At 45.6% G+C, this 25,976-nt stretch overlaps 1 protein-coding gene across 3 annotated transcripts; it reads left to right on the forward strand.

Moving 5' to 3' along the window:
• The first annotated feature begins 6,034 nt into the window (after nt 1-6,034).
• Nucleotides 6,035-25,434, forward strand: LOC109267997 (cytochrome c oxidase assembly factor 1 homolog). 3 transcript variants are annotated; one of them, XM_019451063.2, is made up of 5 exons: nt 6,035-6,223; nt 8,431-8,482; nt 10,587-10,686; nt 20,733-20,880; nt 24,342-25,434. In XM_019451063.2, exons 3-5 carry the CDS (start codon nt 10,602-10,604, stop codon nt 24,502-24,504), a joined length of 396 nt encoding a protein of 131 aa, XP_019306608.2. In that variant the 5' UTR covers nt 6,035-6,223; nt 8,431-8,482; nt 10,587-10,601; the 3' UTR covers nt 24,505-25,434. The 3 variants fall into 3 exon arrangements, 1 of the variants encoding a protein (XP_019306608.2); XR_008420334.1 differs by lacking the exons at nt 6,035-6,223; nt 8,431-8,482; nt 10,587-10,686 and adding an exon at nt 20,315-20,580 and having other exon boundaries at nt 23,377-25,434; XR_008420333.1 differs by lacking the exons at nt 6,035-6,223; nt 8,431-8,482; nt 10,587-10,686 and adding an exon at nt 20,316-20,580.
• The last annotated feature ends 542 nt before the right edge of the window (nt 25,435-25,976 follow it).

The following is a 25,976-nucleotide window of genomic DNA, read 5'->3' on the forward strand; positions in this document are numbered from 1 at the left end:
ATGTCTCTGTCTCCAAAGGAAAAAAAAAAGTCTTTCTTGGTTTGCCTCTCTCCTTTTTCCACTATGATTGTTTGTTTTGTTTCTTAAATTCCACATGAGTGAAATCACGTGGTATTTGTCTTTCTCTGACTTAGCATAATATTCTCTAGCTCCATCCACGTTATTGCAGATGGCAAGAGTTCATTCTTTTTTATGGCTGAGTAACATTCCATTATATATATGTGTGTATGTATTAATATATATACACACACATACACAGCACATCTTCTTTTTCCATTCATCAGTCAGTGGGCATTTGGGCTCTTCCATAATTTAGCTATTGCTGATAATGCTGCTATAAACATCAGGGTGCATGTATCCCTTCTAATGAGTATTTTTGTATCCTTTGGGTAAATACCTAACAGTGCAATTGCTGGATCATAGGATAGTTCTATTTTTGCCTTTTTCAGGAACCTCCATATTATTTACCAGAGTGGTTGTACCAGTTTGCATTCCCACCAGTGGTGTAAGAGGGTTCCCCTTTCTCCACACCCTTGCCGATACCTGTTTCCTTTGTTGTTAATTTTAGCCATTCTGACAGGTGTGAGGTGGTATCTCATCATGGTTTTGATTTCTATTTCCCTGATGATGAATGATTAAGAGTACTTTTTAACATAAAAAACTATTCCCTTGTCTTCAAATATGGTTACATTCTGAGGTACTGGGCATTAGGGTTTCAAAATATGAGTGGATGGCAGGGCACACAATTCAGCCCATAAAACAGAATGAGGGGCAATATAGAAGAGATAGAGGGTATAAATTTCAATAAGGAACTTAAGAGGACTGGCCAGAGAGGTAAAAGGAACAGGTAGAGAGTTGAGTGAACATGATAGGAGAGTTTCAGGGAGGGAACATTCAGCCACGAGCCTCCCAGATTCTACTTCTAATCACTGATGCCAAATTGTTTTATTTTCCTATATACTTTCTTTTTCTAAGATGGAGGGTTTTAATAGAAATGCTGAAGTAAACGTTTAATCGGGTTTTCCTTACTGATATTCCCTTGCAAAATGGTTATGAATCAGAGTCCTTTATCTAAAGTTTTTGATGCCAGAAAATACTGAATATCTTTTTGCTGTGTTTTCAAATCTGCAAGAGAATGGCCTTGAAACGTTTTTTATTCAAATGTATGAGACATCATGAGTAATCAGATTTAGCTATCAAAGTTTACTATTTTAAGCTTTCTACCACAATATCATTTCTAAAGTCTAAGTGCATGGTAATTTTGAATCCTGGTAATACTTGTAAGGAGGCTTAAGGATAATAATGATAAATCCTGTGAAATCACTCTGCCTTGCCCTTCACCATCCCTCCAGTATCCTGTTAGTTCTGCTTCCTACTTCATATGTTTTCACTTTTTTGCATCTTTGCTGCTACCAGCTAGTCCAAGCTGCCATTATTTCCTACTGCAGGAGCTTTTTAATTGGTTTTCATGCTTCCATCCTGCCCCTTCTAGAGAAATCTTTAAAAAAAGAAAAGGCAAGCCAGACTATATCATCCCATTTGAAGTCTTCAGCAGCATCTCATTACACTTGGAATAAAATCCAAACTGTCTGTGATACCCGAAAAAGGTCTACATGATGAAGACCCTGCCCTCCTGCCGGCCCTCAGTTAACATGCTAGCCTGCCTTCTGGTTCTTGAACATACCAAGTTGGTGGCTGCCTGGAGGCCTTAGCCTGGTCTACTTGCCCCTCTTCTGGGTTTCAAATTACTCCTTCAATCTCAACTCAAATGTTGCCTTGGTAGAGAGGCCTTCCTTCACCCCACAGTTTAAACTGCTCTTTCTTCCTTTTATACTCTAGCATGGGTTAACCTTAAAAGAAAACTGCCAGTTATTTCCCAGCAAAAGATGTTTTTTTTGGGGGGGGGGGTGAAGAGCGAAGAATTGCAATCTGGGTCAAGTAAGCTATGTCAGAACCATAGGGAAGTTAGGAGAACAAAGGAGAGGCACACTCTTTTATAGAGGAAAACGAGGACTTGGGGAGGCTGTTATAAACAGCCCATTGCAGTAAACTGAGAGTTGGAAGTATAGTGGCTCCTCATTGGCTGAGTGGTGATTGTCTCTCATTGGCTGATCTGTTGCTGGGTGGTGGTGCATAGGCGTGAGGAAAACCTTTGTTCCACCTGCTGGGATGGGAAAGTAGAATCCACCTGCAAGGTCCCTCTCTTCCTGTTGGATTTGCATTTGAGGATGGGTGGTAGGGCATAAGAGCTCCCCTGCCAAACCCCCCGACTCCATTTTAGTGTGGTTTCCTTTTCTTGATTTTCACACATGTCACATGCATATATTTGTTTGTTTAGGTTGGTAGGTGGGCTACCAAACTGTTTCTTCAAAGTGGATGTACCATTTTGCATTCCCACCATCAGTGTTTGCTCCACATCCAATATTTGGTGTTAGTGTTTTGGCTTTTAGTAGTTCTGATAGATGTGTCATGGTATCTCTTTGTATTAATTGTAGTTCCCTGATGACAGATGACATTGAGTATCTTTGCATATGATTATATGCCATCTGTGTATCTTCTTTGGTGAGACATTTGTTCATTTTTTTTTCCTATTTTTTAATTAGGTTTATTTTTCTGTTGTTGATTTTTAGGAGTTCTTTGTATATTTTGGTAACAGTCCTTTATCAAATACGTCTTTTGCAAATATTTTCTCCCAGTCTGTAGTTTATCTCCTCATTCTCTTGACACTCTATTTTTTCCAAAGTATTTATCACTAACTAAACTAATCTTATTATTGTTTATCTCCTCCCACTACAATGTAAGGTCCACAAACCACATGTCTATTTTGTTCTCTGCTGTATCTCCAGTGCATAGATGGTGCCTGGTATTTTGAGTGCAGTTGGAAAATATTTGTTGATTGAATTAATGGATAACAACTGTTAACATTTTCAGTTTGTTTTATTCTTAATGAAAATGGCATTAAGCTGATTTTAATTTCTTCCATCTTATTTGAAACTCAATTTCAAATTTTGTCATTTTAATCTTCAAAATTAAGGATAATAGCTGCTTGCAGTAGTGGAAGGTCAATTTCCATCGTTGTGTATATGAATTGACTTAAGATACGTAACTGCTGATCTGTACTTGCTTTGTCTTCTCAAAAATTGTACAGATTTATTCTCCAGGAGGTAGTCACAGGACTGGGCAATGGGAACAGTAGAATGTTTATGTCAGTCTCACGAAGCCTTATGCTAGACACTGGAAAATCTTAGTATGTTCAAATGTGTATTCACAGATATGTGCGCACACACACACACACACACACACACACTGAACCTTGCAAGGTAAAAAAGTTATTCAGATTCTTGGTTCTTGATTGCTTTTTTTTGTTCATTGGATTTGTTAAATATAGAAAATGACATGTTGGTTTCCTGCTGTAGTTTTTTTCATTTATTCTTTTATTTTTACTAGTTTTTTGGCTTTATATATTTTATTGTATGTTGTTTGCTACTACTGATCATAGGTATTATATTTTTGTCTATTTTTGACTCCATTAAAGGCTTTTTGCCTTGAATTCTACTCTGAATATTTCCACTCTGCTTTGTTTTTGTTTGAATATAATTCTTCTTTTTTTTTAAGCCTTTCATTGCTTTTTTTAAATTGTTGTTCTTAAAAATAATGTATATTTTACAGGGCACCTTGGTGGCTCAGTCAATTAAGTGTCTGACTCTTGATTTTGGCTCAGGTCATGATCTCACAGTTGATGAATTTGAGCCCCATGTCAGGCTCTGTACTGACATTGTGGAGCCTGCTTGGGATTCTCTCTCTCTCTCTCTCTCTCTCTCTGCTCTTACTCTGCTCGTGCTCTCTCTCTCAAAATAAATAAATAAACTTAAAAAAAATTAACATATGTTTTACAGAGTTTTTAAAATCTTTTCAGAAAAGCTTTTAAAAGATATTTTGGTTATCTATTGCTGCATAACAAACCATCTCAAAACTTTGTGGCTTCAAACTAGAACAATTTATTATCTGTTGTGATTCATGGATGGAACAGGTGGATGGTCCTTCTGCTTCATAGATAGTCTGCTGGTACTATAGTCATCTGGTGGCTCATGAATGTCCATGGTTGCTCATTCACATGGCTAGTGCGTTGGTAGGGATGGCTTGTTTCCTGCAGAAAGAACATGTGAACTTTTGGAGTGGCTTTTGGACAGCACATATTACCTGTATGGGAAGTTGATTGTTAGGAAACCCATAACATGGGTTTTGTTACTTGATGGAAAAATCGTGGCCTCTGGGATCAGACAGATACATGTGATAGCTCTGTTGTGGAATAGCTATGTAACCATGAGCAACTTTTAGAACCTTTCTTAAGACTTCTTTCCTGGGGCGCCTGGGTGGCGTAGTCGGTTAAGCGTCCGACTTCAGCCAGGTCATGATCTCGCGGTCCGTGAGTTCGAGCCCCGCATCAGGCTCTGGGCTGATGGCTCGGAGCCTGGAGCCTGTTTCCGATTCTGTGTCTCCCTCTCTCTCTGCCCCTCCCCTGTTCATGCTCTGTCTCTCTCTGTCCCAAAAATAAATAAAAAACGTTGAAAAAAAAAAAAAAGACTTCTTTCCTAGCTCAAAAAAGGCAAAAATATTTTACCATTTGTAGATATTATAAGAAATAGTAGTAGTGCATATAAAATATCCTGATTTATGCCTGGCCCATAGTAGTCACTCAGATGTGGGACAAGCCAGACCAGCCATATGTTATCCAGAGGAAATTGAGTGGGTAGATTATTCCTGGACTGGGTCTCCCTGAGCAAAGCCCAGAGTTAAAGAAGAACCATGGGATATTAATAGTCTTGCTGGGAAGCTCACATGGTCCTGAGTTCATGTACAGGCTGGCCCTGCTCCAACTTCAGCTGCCTATTATGCCCACTCTTAACGTATTAAGGCAAATTATGGTTTTAACAATTTGGGGATGGTAGTGTTGAGAAAAGAATCACTTTACTAAAGAGACCTAGCTTGTAAGACATAGCCTGATTTCAGAAATATTACAGTGTGAGAAAACTGCCTCATAAAAATCAAGGATTTATTATCTTAGATCAGTCCATCTTTCTCAGCTGGGTTTTGGGGTGCTTGTCTTTCTATAAGGACCTCCTGAGCTTACCTCTTATTAAACTCAAGGATTTTATCTCACACACTGGCAGATTGCTGCTTCAGGTTCCCGCCATCAGACCGGGGCCCACGAGGGTTGTGTGCCTGTTATCCAGGGCCAGACCACTTGGGAAGAGGAGTCTATTTCATTTATTGCCACAGCCTCTAAATCTCTCAAGATGTGGTCGGGGAGGTGGTGTGTGTGGCGTGGAGAGAACAGCTGTCTCCATTCTATAATGTCCCAGGATCCCCTACAGGATCATCTGACCACCCTTTGCACCACAGCCCATGTGCTTGACTTGCAGGGTGTTGTTTCTGTAGACCACTGGCTGCAAATTTGGCTGTGTATTACGCTCACCTGAGGAGGTTAAAAAACACCAGTGCCTGGATCCCACTCCCATAGATTCTATTTCAATCGATCTGAGGAGTGGCCTGGACATCAAATTTTTTTTTTTTTTAAAGCTCTTCACAGGATTCTGATGTGCAGCCCAGTTTGAGATCGTACCACCAGATTGCTTCCATCTTCCCCTGGTCAGATCATGACTGTGGCTTGAACCGTCTAGCTGCTTCTGTTTATCTCCCTAATGATACTTCCTATGGATCTCCTCCATCTGGTCGGGGGCTTGGAGAGAGGTGACAGGAGGGTCCTCGACCCTGTTTCACAGATTGCCCTTTGACTCCGGAAAGGTGCTCACTCCTTTGAGAAGAGTTTGTAAGCCATTAGCCTTTGGGGGCCTAAGTCACCCTTCGTGTGTCAGAGCAGAGTTACTGACTGCTTTCTGAAGAGAGCCTGCCTGTACTTTGTTCCGCTTTCCTGTGGCTAACCAGCTTCATTTTCAAGATGTGTCACAACCCTTGCCTCTTAGTTAACCGTAAAGCAAAAAATCTTCCCCTAATTGGCTGTGTATTAGGCTAACTGAATTTGAGTGTCTTGCAGATTTTCACATCAGATTAACAAATTTTCAGTGACCAAAAGCTTAGTTCTAAAATACAACATTCCTGGAGGTAGCCTCAAATCTGTCTCTAGTTCTCCAGGAATGCTTTTTGAATTTGTGGTGTGTGAGGTTGGGGGCTGCTGACCACTATCTTCAAGGCTGCAGATGAGGTAGGTAAACGGAAGCTGATTGAAAGGGGCAGAGGCTGAGTCCTTGTTCTCCTCTCCCCACCTCAACCCCAAATCCCTCACCTCACTGTCACACATGGAGGGGCTCCCTGGAGACCTGGTCAGTCATGACTGCCTTAGTTCTCCTTTGAGTCAAGGTAGCCGGTCAGAACTTCCCACTTAGGCCCCAATGTTTGGGCCACTTGTAGAATTGTTTATGTTTCTGCTTTGACTCTGATTGTGGCTTTTATTAGGGGATGTTATCCAAAAAGTGATTATTTGGAATTTGTGAACTTTTAAAAACAATTCTAGGGATGTTGTTTGCAAGGCTAGCCAATTCAGAGACTCCGTTGCTGAGCATGTGTGGGAGAGATCTTTCTCGGGCTTTGTGTGTTATTAGGAATTGTATTCCTCCTCAGCTGCTGTGTCCCATGACCCCATGGACACTGGGCCTTGTAGTTGCTCAGACTTCCCTCCTGGCTGCCTTGAAGAAATGTCTAGTGCACCAGAGTGTGTAATTTTATGCACTAATGTTACCCCAGCTGTATTTCTTTTCTTAAAATTATTTTCTCTTTGGCTTCATTTCCTCATTCATTTCTTTCTTCTCTTCTAAAATTTGCATCCTTGTTAGCCCTATCATCCTTTTTAGAATGAGCTGGTGTACAAATGAGCAAATAAATATTTTAAGAAACTGCCCTTCTCATATACTCTTTCTACTCCACTGCTGCTGCTCCTGCCTGTGGCCCCTTCTATGGGGTAGAGCCCAGCAGCTCAGAGACGGTGGCCTTCCTCAGCAGGAACTGCCTCCATTCCCAGACAACTGTCCTGTGGCTCTGACTCCTCCCACACCCCCAGCCCTCATTTCTGCTGCTGGCCTTCGCTGATCGTTTCCACCGACCTGAAGCCTGTCACCCTTTCCTTCAGCTCTGCTCTCTCTGCCGAGTTGATTTCCTCTGTGAAACCTTTGCTGACCCCCTCCAGGAAGAGCTGACCACTTCCTGGGCGTCGCTTCCTCTCCTGGTGCTCAGGACTCTGCCTGCATTAACCGAGCTGCAGCTCGCCCATAGGCACCTTTGTGCAAATTAGGAAAAGGTACCTGCCCCTTCCTCAAGTAACTTTCTAGAACTTCCAACTGTTGGAAAACCGTCTTAATAATGAGGAATCTAGGATGTTTCACCTGGAAGTGGAAGCCTGCTAGGATTGTGCTGTGCTGTACTGCATAGTTATACTTGACGGCCCTTTTGTGAATTGTCTGTATTCCCCTCAGCACTGTTTGCCTGACCAGAGCAGGCCCTCAACAACCATTTGCTAAATGAAAGAGTGAAAGTTCAAGTATGCGCCTCATTCCTATCATGAAAAATAGCAGGAAAGGCATATATGATGAGGTCTTTTTGCACTGAACATGAGTATATTTTAATTCAGAGACATACACATATGTGTATATGTATATGTATGTATATATTTACTTTTCAGTATTTCTGAAATCAGCAGGTATCTTAAAGTCAGTGCATCATGGTGCCTAAGAACACAGACCCTGGTACCAGACTGCCTGGGTCTGAATCCCAGTTCTACCACCGAGACACATATCAGTGACTTTGGACACTCTACTTAACCTCTCTGTGCCTCAGTTTACTTATCTATAAAATAGGGATAATAACAATAGTTCCTACTTCATGGGGTGATTGTGAGAATTAAATGAATTATTGTATGTACCGTGCTTAGCATATAGGCACCAAGCACCTAATAGAGATATGTTACCTCGTATCATTATTATTAAAGCCTATGTATACACTTAATACACTGTTGTTTCTTCTTAACCCTAAAAAACTGCTTTAATCCATGCTGTACAGCTTATATTGATGGTGTCTTGTTTTGGTGGGCAGCTGCCTGTATCCAGGATCGTGTGCATTGTGGTCAGACACGTGCCGTGTATGCCTGCCCCTCCACACCAGTTTTCTGGTTGTTATAAGAGATACATGGTGCACACGCAGGAGACCATCAGGCTTTGTTGCTTCTTCTTTTCCTTACATGGCAGAAGAGAAGGGGGGAAAACCAGAGCCCTGTATAGACAAGGCTTGTTTTGAAATTTAAACTTTTTATTCGTGTTCCAAAGCTTTGATTGGTAACAAAACTTGGCTGTCTTAAACTGGAAATCAGAGAGAATTGGGTTTGAAAAGTGACTTTAATGTAAAATCTTTATCTAATTGCAGAGCGACTTCTCTTTGATGATTTTCAAGAAAGCCGTGCTGTGAAGTGGCAAAGGTAATGAATGTTCTGGGGCCACGTTCTGCCTTAGAACCCGCCAGAGTATTCTCAAGTTAGACAATAGATGTAAGTTGCTCCCTTAATAATTGTGAGTTTTTCCTGGTCTCTAGTGTCCACTTGTGGCTGTAATTTCACATGAGAGATGGGTGGCTATTCTCTGAATTGTTTCAGGACAGTTTTCCTTCTCATGTCTCATGCCAGCTGTAGAAACTACAACCTTCTGGGGAGTTCTATGTGATTCATGCTCACGGCCCCACCTTCCTGAGTTGTCCTTCAAATTAAGCAAGATCTGACTCCTGCATTTTTTGGAGATGCTCCGACCCTTTCCATTATGAGACTAAATGGCTTTTCCCAGATTACATTGCTGTAATTAGCTTACACGCAACTTTGATAAATATTCTTACATACTACCCAGCACCAGCCAAAACTGTCACAGTGATCTGGGTACATGTATTTGGGGTTTCAGCAGCCTTCTCTGTTGGATAAAATGCGTATAAATAAATAATACAAGGATGCTCTAATGCTTCATCTTCCTTAATTTGATATGTTGATCAAAATACTTTTTATACAGAAACCTCAATTTAGTGTTATTTTAGTGTAGAGCTGGTCAACATTAGCCCTGTCTGAGGGTATATTTAGTTCTCAGTTCCCAGAAGGAATATCCATATGAGGAACTTTCTCCAACAGCCCTTCCTAAGGATTCATTTACCTTCAGGTTTCAGAAATAAGTAGACAGTTGTTAGTAGTGTCTGTATTCTAGAAGGTGGAGGAGTAGATGGTGAGAATATGGATACCTTGACTCACAGATCTAGCTGGCAGAGAAACTAGCATCATGCCCAGTATTTTGCACTGTAATGCCTTGGACCCCTTTAGGTCACATCAAAAGCTTGGTCCTAAAGAAGCACATAAAACTCTAACGTTAAATCTTCAAGTGGGGATATAAACACTTTTTGTCTTTTCCTTCCCAGTTTATAACTGAGGTTTCCATCTCTGTCCAAAATCTCATTTCTTCTTGGAGAAATATCAGCAAAGACAGACAGAGGAATTTACCTAAATCTCATGGAGGGTGAGGATGCCCTGGTGCAGCTTGGGTGGTCAAAGCAAACCAGAAACCTACAGAAAGAACCTGACTCATATGCATTTTGTTGGGTTTTTTTTTTTGGTTGTTGTTTTGGGTTTTTTTGTTTGTTTTTCATTTTAGTTGGTTGTCAACACTTAGAATTGGAACAGTTTAACATAAAGGGTCTCTTGAAGTATTGGAAGATCCATCCAGACTTGGCCTGCATAACCATTGTCAGCTGGAGCTGGGTCGAAGCTGCCCTTTGGCTGGGCCATGCACGCCTCACTTTTCAGTGTCTGCTCTCATTTATGTGATTTATCCAGTCCTAAGCCAGTGTCCTGCTCTGCTTTATGGCCGGGTATCTCACAGCTTCACAGAAAGGCTTAGGCCAGTTGTGAGCAGTGGTTAAATGGCCACCCGGAAGGAGCATAATTGGTACCATTGAGGCCCTAGTGCTGCTCAAAGCCCCACCCAGGCCTTCAGGAGACAGGAGTTAAGGCCAGGGTGGCCATGGTATGCTGAATTTGCTGAGCTGGCTCCTCTCCATCTGTTCATTCATCCTGAGAGTCATGACCACAGTTTCCTCATCCAGGGGGGGTGGGACATTTTTCAAAATATGAAAGAAAGCAGCCAGTGACCACGCAGGCCTATTGGTAGGCTCATAAGACCAACTACTGCCACAAAAGGATAAGCTTCCTGTTTACCAGCAGGCAGGAGACAAAGTGGTTGTGCTTCCTGGCCATGTAGGACTTGGCACACGGGCTGGGTTCCGTCCGAAAAGACAAGTGCTGAATGCTTGCTCTGTGCTCAGCCGTCGCCCCCACGGCCTGGGTCCTGGATGTGGGCCACCCTCGGGAGGGCACTTTTGCTTTGGCTCCAGAACCAGCCCTGGTTTTCTGAAAGGAAGCAAATGGGGAAGGTGGCCTCGCCTCCTTGCTGGCTTCCTCTTTAGCTTTCCTTTCCCTGTGGGGCCCAATCCAGCCAAAGTCCCTTGTCCTAAACTTGAATTTAAAGACTAATTCATGTCTTTTGTTTGTAAAGTCTCCAGGAAGCAAGATGCCATTGCCTCTGGGGAAACTGGTCCTTCTTTCCAGTGTGGTGGCCAGTGGGAGCTGCACCCTTATATATTACCTTATACGAAGTAAGTATCCAGTGAACCCAGCCGCCAAGGCGTGGCTTCCTCCCAGCTCTCTCTGCCCTACTCCTCCATCAAAGGAAATACTTGAGATGCTTTCAGAAGATTAGAGAAAGGAGAAGAGGGCTATTTTTAGTAGCCAGTACCATTCCTTTGGCTGCAGCTTCCTGCTTATCCTATAATCCCAGTTTTTCCTGGAGCTCCAAGCGCAAATGAAAGGACCAGGATTCGTTTGCATCACAAGCCTTGCAAAAAGCAAGACGGGCTTTCACTCCAGTGCACACACAAGAGATCCCTTAAGATTTCTGAGATTATGTAAAGAAGGGAGGGAAGGGCAGTACCAGATGGTTCACAGGTGGGGAAAACTGGCTGTTTTTCAAGAGTCGTCATTCTGTTTGCCCTGCCATTCTCTGCTGTAGATTTAGTGGAGGAGGGGACCTTGAGCAAGGGACTCTGGTGAGGGAAGAAAATAAAAGAAGAGCCCGGGATGCAAACTCCTGACAGATGCTGCTTCCAGCCCCACTGCACACAAATTTGAATTTGTAAAGACAGGCCACAGTTACTGTGGGCAGCCAAGACATTTAAGGTCATTTCAGTGCTACTAGTTGCAAAGCAGCAGCAGTTTTTTTCTTTTTCTTTTTTTTTTCTAGACTGCCTTTCTTTGAAGATCCTTTATGCCCACCCAGCCTGGCTTCTCACCCTGACTCTGCACCATTTTCACTTCCTGCCAGGACGTATCACCAGCAGACAGGCAGAGAGCGCTCAGTGTCCTGTGCATCCCTTCTCCCCCACCTTCCTTCAGCCTTGGCCCAGGGCTCTCTGAGTCTTGAGGTGGCCTGAGGCGAGCACAGCCAGGGGTAATTCAGACTGGAATAGCTCAGCCTCCTCTCCCCTCTGCCAAAGGGGTGGGAGCAGGACACAACAGGAATGGGTACATTTTATGGGTCAGGAGACCGAGGTCTTTCCTCCTCAGTAGGCCGGGCTCGTCCAGGAGAGATAGCCCAGCTGGCATCTGTAGCCAACCGCCTGAGTTGAATGCCAGAGCCAGCTCTGCGCTGGCTGTGTAGCCTTGTGGGAGGATCTCTCACCTCCATTATCTGTGTGATGAGGGGCAACACTAGTGCCTGTGCATGAGGTTGTTGTAAAATTAAATAAATTGTAAGACATAGGAGATACTGAGAACGGTGTCTCGCCATGGAAATCTGGACCCGACCTGTGCTCCTCCATTTCCTGTCTTGGCTGGCACCATGCTCATACTTCCCAGTCCTGGGAAGTAGCCCAGGGTGAGCATCCTCCCTGGGCTCTCCTGTCTCAGGCCATCCTCCCCTTCCATACTGGGATGGGGCCGACAGGAGGGAAGCTCTTTCTTGTTGCCAAACTGAAACCCCTACTTGGGAAGCCTACCTTTGCTCTCTCCCGAAGGCAGCTCATCTACCTTATACCTTCAGGGAGGAACTTCCTGGGGTTTCTGGTAGCCTTTGGCCCAAGAAATGTACCTGAGACTGAGAGCAGCTTAATAAGGAACTTTACCTACATGAAATGTTGCCTTAAATCTATAAACTTGACAAACCAGCATTTTCACGTTCTGTTTCTTGGCCCAAAGGTTTTGTTGCTGTTGATGTTGGGGGCTATTTTATGCTGGTTTATTGGGGCCTTCATCCTAGTGAAAGGAGCAATGTTTAGAAGTCCAGAGTCATAGATTTTGGCCCCAGCTCTACCATGGACGAGCCATGTCACTTTGAGCAAGTCATGGAATCACAGGACTTTAGAACTGAAAGGAAAGCCAGAAAGGATCTGGGCAAACCCCTTAGATAAAGAAACGAGGCAACGAATAAGGTGGGAAATGAGAGATGAAGGAATTGAGGTACGAAAGAATCAAGTACCTTGCTCAAGGTCATCTGCCACATTCCCGCAGATACTGACTGTTAGGGTCAGGCATAAGGCAGGGTAAAGATAGGAGTCAGAGGCTAAAAAATTTTAGCAAAGGCTTTATTTGGGAACTAAGGTCTCGGGCGAGGTTCCGTGACTCAGGGAGAGAGAGAGAGGAGTCAGGGAAGTCGCGCTGGGTATGGTGGGGTAGGGTTTTTAAGCTGCAGCAGTTCCGGGTTTAGGCTCGGGTGGGTCTTTCTCTCCTGCCAGGTTGTGCTGGCGCTCGGTGATTGGTTGACCTTCAGTTTGTTCCGGCGCGCTGCTCGGGGCTTCAGTTTGTTCGAGTGTGCCGGCAAGAGGGCCGTCCCCTTCCAGGGACATCCTAACATTCCAACCTCTTATTGGTGATAATGGGCGAGGGATCTGATCTGGCTGCTTCCTGCGGGTGTAAGGGTGATGCCATAGTATGTGGGGTCTGAGGTTGGAATGCAGGAATAGGGCTGGACCACCATCCGATGAAATGCGACCTGGGAAACTTCATGAATTCGTTTCCATACGAAACGGAGAAAACAACGTAAGAGCATAAGTATTATACAGATAGAAACTAGTGGGGTGACTATGGGGAGGAACCAAGTTAGGTGGGGTGATTGCCACCAGGAGGTTAGGGGGTCTGAGGATCCTGGGGGGGCGGATAGAGTTTTTTGGATTTCCTTTAGGTGTTCTATATTGGTTTCAACTAAGCCTGACTCATTGAGGTAGTAGCAACATTCTTCCCTCAGGAACAGGCATGTTCCCCCTTTTTCTGCTGTCAGGAGATCTAGGGCTCGTTGGTTTCGTAGAGTGACCTGTGCTAGGGAGTTGATCTGCCTTTGTAAGTCGATAGGGAGGTTGATGAGGCTTCTATTGCGATCTGGAGCCTGTCTGACAGGTCCCTGGAGGAGGTAATGGAGTGTGTGAGGGAGCTGGTCCCAACCCTGGCGGCCAATAGGGACGTGGCTAGCGATAGACCATTAGTGGGAGGAAAACGACTCGTTTTTGGAGACGGAATTCGAGGAGTTGATGGAGTTCTTCCTGTCCGTATAGGGTGAGTTGGGGGATAATGGTGACTGGGAGACAGATAAAAGCATTTTGGGGCATTTGTTTATAAGCTGTGCCCCTTACACCAATAGAATCCCCCTGGGGGAGGGTCGTGGCTAGGCATAGGCAGGGGGGGAGGGGCAATTTGGGGAGGCATGAGAGGAGTAGCATATTGGGTGAGACGTGTTGCCTTGAGGGGTCTCAGTGAGGATGGGAATCTGTAGGGAGATTTGACTTCTGGGGTGGTTGATGGAGTTAGTGGTGTTGGGAAAGGGGGTGGGTAATGGGACGGCTATTACTGGATCCTGCTGAAGGGATGCACAAAGAAAGCAGTGTGACAGGTTACTTAAACCTGAGTGGTTAAGCAGGATCGCTCCTTGTCTGATCAATGTAAGCCATGAGAAGGGATGTTGTGCAGGGGGGTGTCTGTAGTTGTGTGTTGAGCTGGTCTTTTTGGTCCGTGATTACTTGGGTAAGATCTTTAAGGTTGGAGAGGAAAGGAGACATTGAGGGCTCATAGATTTGATAGGTGGTTAAAAAGGAGATGGGGTTAGAGAAATGGTCATTCTGATACAGTTTGCCCTTTATTCCGGTTTGTCAGCGGGTATCCCATGGATCAGGGACAGTAAGGGTAAAGTTGCCATTTTTTAAGCAGAAGTGGCCTGTCCTTGGTCCTGTGAAACAGTATAGGTTGAGCCAGTGTATGTTACAATAGTGATAGGGGCATCCTCCATATTGGGTGGGGGAGGTTTGGAAGCATATTTTGTCGGTTTGGTCATATAAAAAGCAAATGGCAGGAGTAATCCGCGTAGAGGCTTGGAGGGTGTTGAAAGAGGGGAATTTAAAGGTGACTTGATTTTGGCACCCAACAATGGGGCAAGTGGTAGAGGGTATGATAGAGGTGTGTCCATTAAAAGTTTCGGATAGGTAAAAAACTCACCTATAGGAGGGTTGTGAGGGTATAAGGGGGATGATGTTAACAAGGAGTAACAAGGGAAGTATCATCATGATATGGAAGTATGGTTAGTAAAAAGCTCAAGAAGGAGATTTCAACGGGGGAGAAATCGGAGAGAGTTCCCTGAAGTCAACAGTCAGAGACCCAGGAGAGAAATAAGGGGAGGGTGATGGGGTCGGATGAGTGGGAGAGTTGTAGCTTGTGTAATATTGTGAGTGTGAAGATGGGAAACCGAGGGGAACGGTCCGTCATGAAGGGGCCTGTCGAGTTAGTTTGAGGGTGAGGGGACCGGTTGGTTGGGAGGTCCACAATTCTTCTGGTATAGGGGGTAAAGGGGGGGCCTGTTTGAGGTCGGAGGTGTAAACCCACGGGGTGTGGCCCAATAATTTAGCAGCCATGGGGGTTGTGAGTATGACTGTGTAGGGACCCTCCCACCGGGGGGCAAGGGTTGGTTTTTGTCTTACTCGAAGGAGAACTGAGTCTCTTGGGTTTACAGATAGTGAGGGAGAGGAGAGATCAATGGGAAACTAGTAGAGTGAGGTCAGCGTACTATCGAATCAGGTGTCAGAGCAGGCTGAGGTAAGGGAGATAGGCAGCCAAAGGAGGAGGATCTTTTGGTAGGGGTTGGGGTAATAGGAAGGGTCGCCCGTATAGGAGTTCAAATGGGCTGAGGCCTGTGGGTCCTTGGGGAGCAGTTCGGAGTCAGGTGAGTGCTATAGGTAGGAGTTGAGGCCAAGAAAGCCGAGTCTCTATGGGGAGTTTAGTGAGATGGTCTTTTATGAGGCCATTGGCCCTTTCAACCTTACCCGAGGACTGGGGGTGGTGTGGTATGTGGTTTCCAAGTAATACCCAAAGCTTTGGAGACCTGTTGGGTGACTGCTGAGATGAAAGAGGGCCCGTTGTCAGACCGTATCCTTCTTGGTAGACCAAAGCGGGGAATGATGTCCTTGAGTAGGATCTCAGCCACTGTGGAGGCCCCTTCAGATGAGGTGGGGAAGGCTTCTATCCACCCTGTAAAGGTGTCAGTTATAGTAAGGAGATACCGTAATTTTTTGTGTTTTGGCATGTGAGTGAAATCTATTTGCCAGTCTTCTCCCGGGAGATGGCCCTGCATCTGATGAGTGGGGCCTGGGTGCCTCATTCTCCCTTGGGAACTGACTGCGGCGCATGTGGTGCATTGTTGGTGTGTTTTGGTGATCAGTTGTTGTAGGTGGGGGTGGTACATAAAGGGCTCAAGGAAGAGGAAGGTGGCCTCCGGCCCAATGTGTAGGGTTTTGTGGATTTTTGTTAGTAGGGAAGGGACTAGGCTATTTGGGGGGCCAGTCAGGGGCCCAGCATGGTCCAGCCTGCGTTGGCGTGGGCATTGGGATGGGCCATGTATTGTTTTTGTTCATCTGGGGTATAATCGGGAGTGGTATCTTCGGTGAGGATGCCCATAGGAACTGGGTCGAGAGAGAGAGCTGTTCGTCTAGCAGTGTTGTCAGCCTTGTGATTTCCTGTAGCTATCTCTGTGGTTAGGGGTTGATGGCCCTTGCAGTGGACAATGGCCACTTCCTGTGGGAGTTTGAGGGCCTCAAGGAGTTTCGCCATGAGTGGCCCATTGATGATGGGGGTACCCTTAGTTGTGAGGAATCCTCTTTCTTCCCATAAGTGGGAGTGTGTATGTGCAATAAGGAAAGCGTATTTTGAGTCTGTGTATATTGTGACCCTTTTGTTTCTGGACAATTGGAGAGCCCTAATGAGGGCTGTGAGTTCAGCCTTCTGGGATGTGGTTCCTGTGGATAAAGTCTGGGTCTCTAGAGTTTGGTTTAATGTAACTACAGTGTACGCTGCTTGTCGGTGGCCCTTGCAGTCAACTAGTGAGCTGCCGTCTACAAATAGGGTGAGATCAGGGGAAGTGAGGGGAAGGTCCTTTAAGTTAGATGGAGGTTTGGAGAGAATATCTATAAGTTCAGGGCAGGAGTGGAAGGGTGGCTGTGAAGTGTCTTTGGGGTTGATTTGTGGAAGTAGCGTGGCAGGATTGAGTCTGGGGGAGAGTTGGAGAGATATTTCAGGATTTTCAATAAAGAGCAGATGGAACAATTGTATGCGTGATGGGGAGAGGTGTGCCAGGGCCTTATGTGTAAGGAGATCAGATAGATGGTGCGGTGAAAGTACTGTTAGGGAGCAGTGCAGGGTGAGTTTGAATACCTCTTGGGTTAGAGTGGCTGCTGCTGCAAGTGCTCTGAGGCAGAGTTGCCACCCACCCTTATCGTAGGGTCCAGTTGTTTAGAAAGGTAGGTGACAGGTTGTAACATAGGGCCACACGGTTGGGTTAGGAGCCCTGTTGCAATTCCAGCCCTCTCATCTGTGTATAAGAGGAAAGGCTTTGAAACATTAGGGAGGGAAAGGACGGTTAAGTGACTAGAGATGTGACCAGCTGTTGGAAGGCCCTTGCGACCGATCCTGGGCTGGAGAGTGGGCCTTGGGGGGTTTCTTTGGCTGCTTTGTATAGGGGGGCTGCTTGTATAGCAAAGTTAGGGATCCAGTGTCGGAAGAAGCCTACTAGACCCAGGAAGGAGAGTATTTCGTCTGCATTGGTAGGTGGGGACAGGATCTGGAGGGCTTGAAGATGATCTTGGGTTAGGGCCTTGGTAGTAGGTGTGAGTGAGACTCCCAGGAATATGTCTGTATTAGTACAGATTTGGGCTTTGTGTGGGGAGACTCGATACCCCCAGGTTAGCCAGGAAATTTAGGATTTGGACTGTATCTTGTTTGGTGTGGTCAAAGAGGTTCCACATAATAGAAGGTCATCTATGTACTATAGTAGAGTACAGTGACTGGAGAGTGGGGCTTTGAGGAGATCCCTGGCCAAGGCCTGCCCAAAGAGATGGGGACTATCACGAAATCCTTGGGGAAGTACCGTCCATGTGAGTTGGCAGGCCAGAGAAGTGACTGGATCTTGCCATGTGAAGGCAAAGAGGAATTGGGACTCAGGATGTAAGGGAATGGTGCAAAAGGCATCTTTGAGATCAAGCACTGTAAAATGGGTCGTGGATGGGGGGATTTGGGAGAGGAGGGTATATGGGTTGGGCACTACTGGATGGATGGGAATTACAGCTTCATTGATTATTCGGAGGTCTTGAACTAGTCTATATGAGCCATTTGGCTTTTTTACAGGCAAGATTGGAGTGTTGCAGGGGGAATGACATGGGATTAGGAGGCCCTCCTTCAGTAGGCATTCGATGATGGGCTTCAGGCCTAGTCTAGAGTGTGGGAGATTGAGTATTGGGGTCTAGATGGGAATTGTGATGGATTTTTGAGTCTAATGAGGACAGGTTGGTGATGGGTGGCGATTGTTGGGGTGGATGTCTCCCATACGATTGGGTCTATTGGGAGGTCTGGGCGTGGGTTGAGGCTGTGGTCTGTGTTGTCCGTGATAACAGCCAGTAGGAGATGAGTGGGAGAGGGAGAGGAGCAAATAGCTGGTAAATGTATAGAGGCTCCTAATTTACTGAGGATGTCTCAGCCCAACAGGGGGACGGGGCAGGAGGGGATGACTAGGAAGGAGTGGGAGAAGTGGAGGCCATCCAGGCAGCAGGTGAGTACTGGTGTGCATGGGGGAATGGAGGGGGTGCCATTTATGCCCATGACCGAAATGGAGGATGGCGTAGTGGGGCTGGAATAGCTCGGCAGGACGGAATAGGTAGCCTCCGTGTCCAACAGAAAGGAGATGGACTTACCCGCTACCTGGAGTTTTACCCTGGGCTCAGCGTGGGTCACCGGAGTTACTGAGTCTGGGCCTCGTCAGTAGTCATCCTCCATCTCCAGCAGTTGGAAGGCAGAGTCCCATCCGGGTGAAGCCTCGCCACGTGGAGGTGTTGGGAACCTGTCGTCCCTTGGGTTAGGACAATCGGATATCCAGTGACCCATTTGCTGGCACAATGGGCATGGACTGGTAGGCTTTTTGGGATGGGGACACTGACGAGAACAATGGCCTTCTTGGCCACATTTAAAACAAGGCCCCGGAGGGGGCTGTGGTCCAGAGGCCTTTACTACGGCTGGTCTCAGGGCAACTACCAAGGCTTGGTTTGTAATTGTACCTTTTGTTGGAGACGGGCCTGTCGCTATTGTTCTTGAGCTTCCTCTTGGCCATTAAAAACTTTAAAAGCCATCTTTACCAGGTTGGCCATAGGGGTTTGAGGGCCGTCTTCAGCCCTTTTTAGTTTTTTTTGAATATCAGGGGCTGATTGGGAAATAAAATAGGTGGCCAGTACCGTGGCCCCAGCGGGGGTGGTAGGGTCTCGTCTGGTATATTGGGTAAGTGCCTCTGTGAGCCGGCTAAGGAAGGCTGTGGGGTTTTCATTGGGGTCCTGTATTATTTCTTGAAGTTTGTTAAAATTTACTGATTTGTTTGAGGTTGCCCTCATGCCAGCTAGTAGGCATTGGATCATCTGGTCCCGGCGCCGGTGACCATTGCCTGCATGTTGGTAGTTCCAATTGGGATAGGCTGCCGGGACAGCATCGGCTCCTACGGGCATAGTGGGGTCGATCATGTGGGTTTGGTCTGCATGCTCTCTGGCTGCGGCCTGGATGCGCTCCCTCTCCTCAGGGGTGAGGGTAGAGGTGAGGATCACATGAATGTCATGTGAGACTGTAGGCTTGGGCGAGGTATTGGAATTCCTTAATGTATTGGGTGGGGTCTGCTGAGAATGACCCTAGTCGCTTTTCAGTGGCGGACAAGTCTTGGAGAAGGGGACGCGAACCAGGCCTTCAGTCCCTGCCACCTCACAGAGCGGTAAGATGGCCGCTGGGGTCTGTTCGCTGGGAGGGGCCTGAGCACGAGTTCGGGATGATATGGGAGGTGAGGGCAGGATGGCTGGGGGTTGGGAGTACGGAGGGGGGCGAGGCCTGGTGGGTGGCTGGCTAGATCCTCTAATGGGTCGGAGATCGGGAAGTTGGTGAGGTGGGGTCATGGGGGGGGGGGATTGTGGGCGGACAAGGAGCACGCATGCAGAGGGGCAGGAGGAAGATAGGTGGGGGCGAGACCTGAGGTCCCAAAAGGCCATAACGTAGGGTATTTCTCCCCATTTTCCCAGCCGATGGCAGAAATTGTCCAGATCGGTTAAGATTTGGTATTGTAAAGACCTCTCAGGTGGCCATTGAGAATCATTATCTCATTTGTATTGAGGCCAGACTACAGTGCAAAGGCGGATGAGTCGGTTACGACGAAGTTCACCTTGTAAGCCCAGGAGCCGAAAGTTTTTTAACAGACATTGGAGGGGGGTAAGAGATCGAGGCGGTTTAGAGTCGTTACTCCCCATTGGCGTGGCAAGGCGAGGCGTCCCTCGCGTTGCGATAAGGGGTCTTTCGGCGTGTGGGCCTTTCGGCGTGCAGAGGAGAGGAGACTGACTTGCAAGACGTCTCTCGTGGGTGTCAGCTGTAGTTGGAAGGGGGGAAGGAGGGGTCTGTCCTACTTACCGGCTCCTGTAGGCTCTTGAGAGTAGGGTGGTTGGCATCTGGCTTGGTGAGGAGGGGGGAGTACCTCCGAGGGAGGCGAGCTACCACCTCCTCCTGGGTTTCGGCACCAAATGTTAGGGTCAGGCATAAGGCAGGGTAAAGATAGGAGTCAGAGGCTAAAAAATTTTAGCAGTCAAAGGCTTTATTTGGGAACTAAGGTCTCGGGCGAGGTTCCGTGACTCAGGGAGAGAGAGAGAGGAGTCAAGGAAGTCGCGCCCGGGTATGGTGGGGTAGGGTTTTCAAGCTGCAGCAGTTCCGGGTTTAGGCTCGGGTGGGTCTTTCTCTCGAGCCAGGTTGTGCTGTCGCTTGGTAATTGGTTGACCTTCAGTTCGTTCTGGAGAGCCGCTCAGGGCTTTCCGTTGGGTTGTGCTGGTGCTAGGTGATTGGTTGACCTTCAGTTTGTCCCAGCGCGCTGGCAAGAGGGCCGCCCCCTTCCAGGGACATCCTAACACTGACTTTCTATACTTTGCTTTTGGAGTCTCTAAAAGGGACAGTTTAGGGTAAATGTTCCCGAATTATTTTCCATCCAGAAATTTCACATGTTTCTGTTTCCATGCTGTACATGAATTGTATCCTCCAACTTTCTATAGAGAGTCTACCTGACTGAGTTTAAAAAAGAAAAATAAATGTAACAACTGTCTTTCCCCCTTAGAAGCTTTTTCCAGGGCTTCCTATTACCAGCTAGCATTGGAGCAGCTGCACAGCTACCCAGAGGCCCTGGCGGCTCTGGGCCCTCCGCTTTTGTCCATTAGCTCCACCTCACGGACAAGTACAGCTTCGTGGACATTGCCCATGCCCAGGTAACATGCTCCCCATGCAGACTGAAGTCCGGGAGAGGGCTGCCATCGCTGGGGGGGACGGTCTTGGAGGATTCGGGATGGGAACATGCACGAAGCAAAACCTCCTCTAGGTATTACTGAGCACCTTCTGTGAAAGCATTATGGGTGAATTTATTCTCACATACTCCTCTTCCTTTCTGGGGGATAACTGTGGCAGGGAAGGCAGTGTTCGGGCTCAGGGCACCATCTGGAACTGACTGTTGTAGGGAAGTGAGCAGCGGCAGTGTGCCACAGCTTCTGCCTGGAACTTGAAATACATCTACGACCAGTCAGTACTCATTCAAGTGTGAGCAACTCTTTAAACTGTAGTTTTAATGCTCATTTATTCCATTGCTGCCACGAAATGCCAGTCCATTTTCTCAGCTATATACGCTTTTATATTTCAGCCAGTAAAGTCACCTGAATATGAGATGCGATTATTCTTCTGTTGAACAAATATGTTTTGAGCCCAAACCAAGTTAGAGGAATGATTCGAAGCTGTGTGGGCAATACAGAGATACAGAAGGCTTTCCAGGGGGTTATGGTTTAAAACTCCCAAGTAAGACAGGGTGAAGCGAATGCTGTGGTAGCAGCCTGGGAGGGAGCAGTTAGCCACCTGGGACATTGTTGTGAAGAGAAGGAATGCCAGCTATGGATCAGTGTGCCCAAGAAGGCACGTGGCTGTGCCCCCTGCCAGTGTGACCTCCACAGAGGTGCAGGCTTCCCAGGCAGGTGTGGTGGGTAGGACGGGCTGGGACCACAGGGCCGTGACATCATTGTGTGAGATAGACACACTCGATTGTGGGGCCAGCGGAAGCCATGGGTAAGAGTGAGATGCTCTGATCTATTTTTTTTTTTTTTTGTCAGTGTTGTTTTTATTAATTTTTTTAATGGGAATAGTTTCATTGGGACTTTTTTTCTGACAAAAGCCACTCATACTTGAGTATTTTGATAAAAATATTTGATCTGGCTTTAAAAGAAGATCAATTCATGCCGATTGGAAATACCCAGATACTGGACCCCAGGGACTGCCTTTAGGAAAGCAGTGTGGTTATGCAGCTGTGCAGCCGTGAGAGTGTGAACGAGAGCTATGGCCTGCTTAGATCAGGAGAGGACTGCATCAGAGGTGATGCTTTAATGTCCGATATGGGTGAGTGGGAAGGTGGCGGTGCCACTAAGTGAGAGAGGGAGCCCAGAAGACAAAGGGAAGGGGTGGACAGGTACAGAGTGCCCCACTGTGTGCCGGGTGGCCTTATGTGCATGTCATCGAGTCTTTCACACCATGCGGCGTGGCTCCTCTGTGCTTCCCCATGGGCTGGATCCTCTCTTTCATTATGAAAAGTTTTGAACGTACAGAGAAGATAAAAGAATTGACACTCTGGTACCCAGGTAGCCACTACCTGGATTCTCCGATTACAATTGATCCCTGAAAAACACAGGTTTGGACTGTGTGGGCCCACTTCATACACAGATTTTTGTTGATACAGTACAGGACTGTAAATGTGTTTTCTCCTTATGATTTTCTTAACATTTTCTTTCCTCTAGCTTACTTTATTGTAAGAATACAGCACAGAATACATAGAACATACAAATATGTGTTAGTCGACTGCTTATATTAGTAGTAAGGCTTCCAGTCATCATTGTGCTATTAATGATTACATTTGGGGGGAGTCAAAAGTTACGTGCAGATTTTTGATGTGTTGTTCGAGGGTTGACTGTAATGTTTTCCTTGATTTGCTTTATCTCATATCTGTTCATCTAGCCATATCTGTGTCCATGAACACATCATGTTCAAACATCCATACACTTCATTTAAACACATAAGCAACATATCATTAACCAGAGTGTAATATATATTTATTGTTCTTTCTTTTTTTGAGGTAAAATTTGCATTCTGGGAAAGGTACAAATCTGTCCTATTTGATGAATTTTAATAAATGCATTCACCAATGTAACAAGCCCCCATCTAGATGTAGCCTGTTCACATCACCTGAGAGTCGCTTATGCTCTTCCCAGTTGGTCCTCTCACATCCCTCAGCCCTGCTAGAGACAACCACTTCTCTGATACATTTTTCCAACATAGCTTAGCCTGTTCTAGAAAATTAAATTATATGCTTCTGGGTAAGGCTCTTTCACTTGGCCTGTTTTTGATGTCCATATTGTTGCATGTATCTGTAGTTATGTTCTTTCTTAACAGTGGTTTTTTTGAATATGGTTGTAAGTACTCAGAGCCCTGAGTTTGCACATAAGGTCTCTGCCAAATAGGAGGACTGCCACTGACCTCACCAAACCATCCAAAGAGGGGCAGGACATTTGGAGGGAGCCAGATGGAAAATCAGGTCAGTTCTCCAGCTAGAAAACAACCAATTCTGTGAATGATCATTGGACTTCATAGGGTTAGCTCTAGAAAACATCACTTTTTCATCTCTTGGGAGGACAACAATGTATCCAATTGTATCTGGCATTTTATACCCCCAGTTGAAGATTCCAGTCTCTGGAACCAAGTTAGAGGGCCATATCTATGTCAGCTCATCCAGAGATGCCCCCTTTCAGAGGTATTATGGGAAGGTGGGTGGGAATGGGGGAACAGGAAGAGAACCCTCCAATGGAAACAATCCTGATTCTCATTTTCATTTGTAGTGAAATGATTGCAATAGTAAGAATTCATTTTTCAAACCTTGAAAAGTTTCATGGCCTGGACACCAAGCCAGTGCTTTGGCTCTTAGCTCAGTCCAGATGTTTTATGCAGTGCAGCCTCTTGAATTGTCCTCTCCTTATGCTGCTGACTGTGAAGAACTTGACAGCTCTACTGATCTAGATCTATGATATTGATGCTGTGTTACAACTTCTAACACTTGCCTCAGTCTTCACAGATGAACAAAGGCATGGGTTCCTGTTCCAGAAGTATTCATCACATTCTTTATAGAAGATCTCCACCCCATTAATTGGCTTTTCTTGTCTGATTGCCAATAGCTACATTCACTCACTCCCTCTTCTGGAAGCCTCTCCAGAGATGCTTGCTGTTTAGCCAAGTTGTGTTTTAATTCCCCAGGACAAAAGGAGCAGGCAGCCCTCAGGCAGCCCCCAGCCGGCTCCCCCTGGGCTCATTGACCCCCCGAGCCTGGGATTAATGCAGGAGCTGGCAGAGTTCCAGCCAAGAATTGAAGGTTGATGTGAATTAGGAAATGGGGAATAAGCTCCTTCTCTTTCCTGGTGCCCCCTCCATTCACCGGTCATTCTTTGTTAAACTTGCCTTGACAGTGATGCTAGTTAAACTATGAGAGTCCTTAAGAAAATGCTAAAACGTTATCTTATAGCTCTAACAAAATAGTGTGTAAAATTTTTAAGACATTATTCAAAAACAACTGTTTTTTTTTTTTCTTTTGACCATGCGTTTTGCTTTGGTGTTTGTGACTAGAGGCTATTCTTTTGTTTTCTCTCAGGTGGTACCTTCAGAAGGTCTTCTTAAAGCTCAAGGGTGGTCAGCAGATTCCCGTGTTTAAGCTCAGCTGGGACACTGGTGATGAAGGAGGACAGGTGATCAAAATGACTCTGCTTTCTCCAAGCGTGGCCTCCCCTCCTCACCGGGTCCCTCCAGGGCCTTGAGCTGGGTGTCCAGCACCAGGGGTGACTGTACGTGCTGGCATGTGGTAATTTTGGTATAATGCTAATTTGACCACGGTTATTGCGGGTTTTTAATTTAATCAAAAATGGACATTTTACTATAAGTTTATAAGAATTTATCTGCAAATTCACTGTCTAAAAGCAAAGCACAGAGTAAAAGGAATCAGTGTTAATAAGATGTTCGCTGATTTTTGCTAGTGCTCCTCTTTCTTTCCTGCCCCCTCCCTGCCCCCCGCCTCCGGACCCCCATAGTTTTCAGTTCCATCAATGAGAAGGCAAGTCTTACTAGCAGCTCTGAAGAGGTCTGTAATTGTTAACATGAGAATGCCCAACCCTGAATTCATGTTAAGTAGCTTGTGAACATTGTCAATCCCTTTGAAATGCTTTTTGCTTCACTGCTTTAGTTTTATCTTCTTGTTTCTGTTTTAGTTGTCAGCTGTCTGCCTGATGAAGGTTTGCAAAATAACTGCTTTAGTGCAAACATTTTAGAAGCTTAAAAAATATGTAGGTGTACATAGCACATGCAAAACTAACTTAGGAATGCTAGTTCAAAGCTAGTAGGTCCTTATCCTTCTGCTCTGCAAACAGCCACATATTAGAGGAGCACACCTTTAGGTGGTACCTTTTTTATAAGTGAACATTATGAAGCCGACCATCTTCCTCCCCTCTGAGCACCAGAGCTGATGAAAACCAGAAATCTGATACATTTGCTTTGAAAAGGCCAGTATCACCCCCTTATTGTTATTAGGCTTAATGCAGTTATAATTGCCTACAATAAAGGATGTTCATTAGATCTTTTCCTAAATTAAAAAAATATTTTTTAATGTTTATTTTTGAGAGACAAAAATCATACTCTAAATATATAAAGAACATATAAACCATTAAGAGGTACGCTAAAACCGTATTATAAAGAGGTCCAAGAAAAACTTAAAACAATTTTTTTTAATGTTTATTTTAGAGAGAGAGAGAGAGAGAGACAGAGCACGAGCGGGGGAGGGGCAGAGAGAGAGGGAGACACAGAATCTGAAGCAGGTTCCAGGCTCTGAGCTGTCAGCACAGAGCCCGACATGAGGCTCGAACTCACGAACTGCAAGATCACAACCTGAGCCAAAGTAGGACTCTCAACCAACTGAGCCACCCAGGTTCCCTCTTTTCCTACATTCTTAATATTCATTGGAGGGAAGACTTTCCAGAAATATTAAGCTTAAATTCAATATAGAGCATGAGGCCTTTGATCATTGGAAGTTATTTCTGTTCTGGAGCTTGTTTCTTTAAAAACAAATATTCTTTGAATAGATTATAGAGTGAAATAGGAGTCTCCCTGAAAGCACTTTTGCAGATAGTACAATCTGAACAATCTTTTAAAGTACAGTAAATCTTTGGTTTGCGAGCATAATTTGTTCCAGAAACATGTTTGTAATCTAAAACACTCATATATCAAAGCGAATTTCAAG

This window comes from Panthera pardus, unplaced genomic scaffold (genome assembly GCF_024362965.1).
Source record: "Panthera pardus isolate Hobbes unplaced genomic scaffold, ASM2436296v1 HiC_scaffold_8, whole genome shotgun sequence".
NCBI lineage: Eukaryota > Metazoa > Chordata > Mammalia > Carnivora > Felidae > Panthera > Panthera pardus.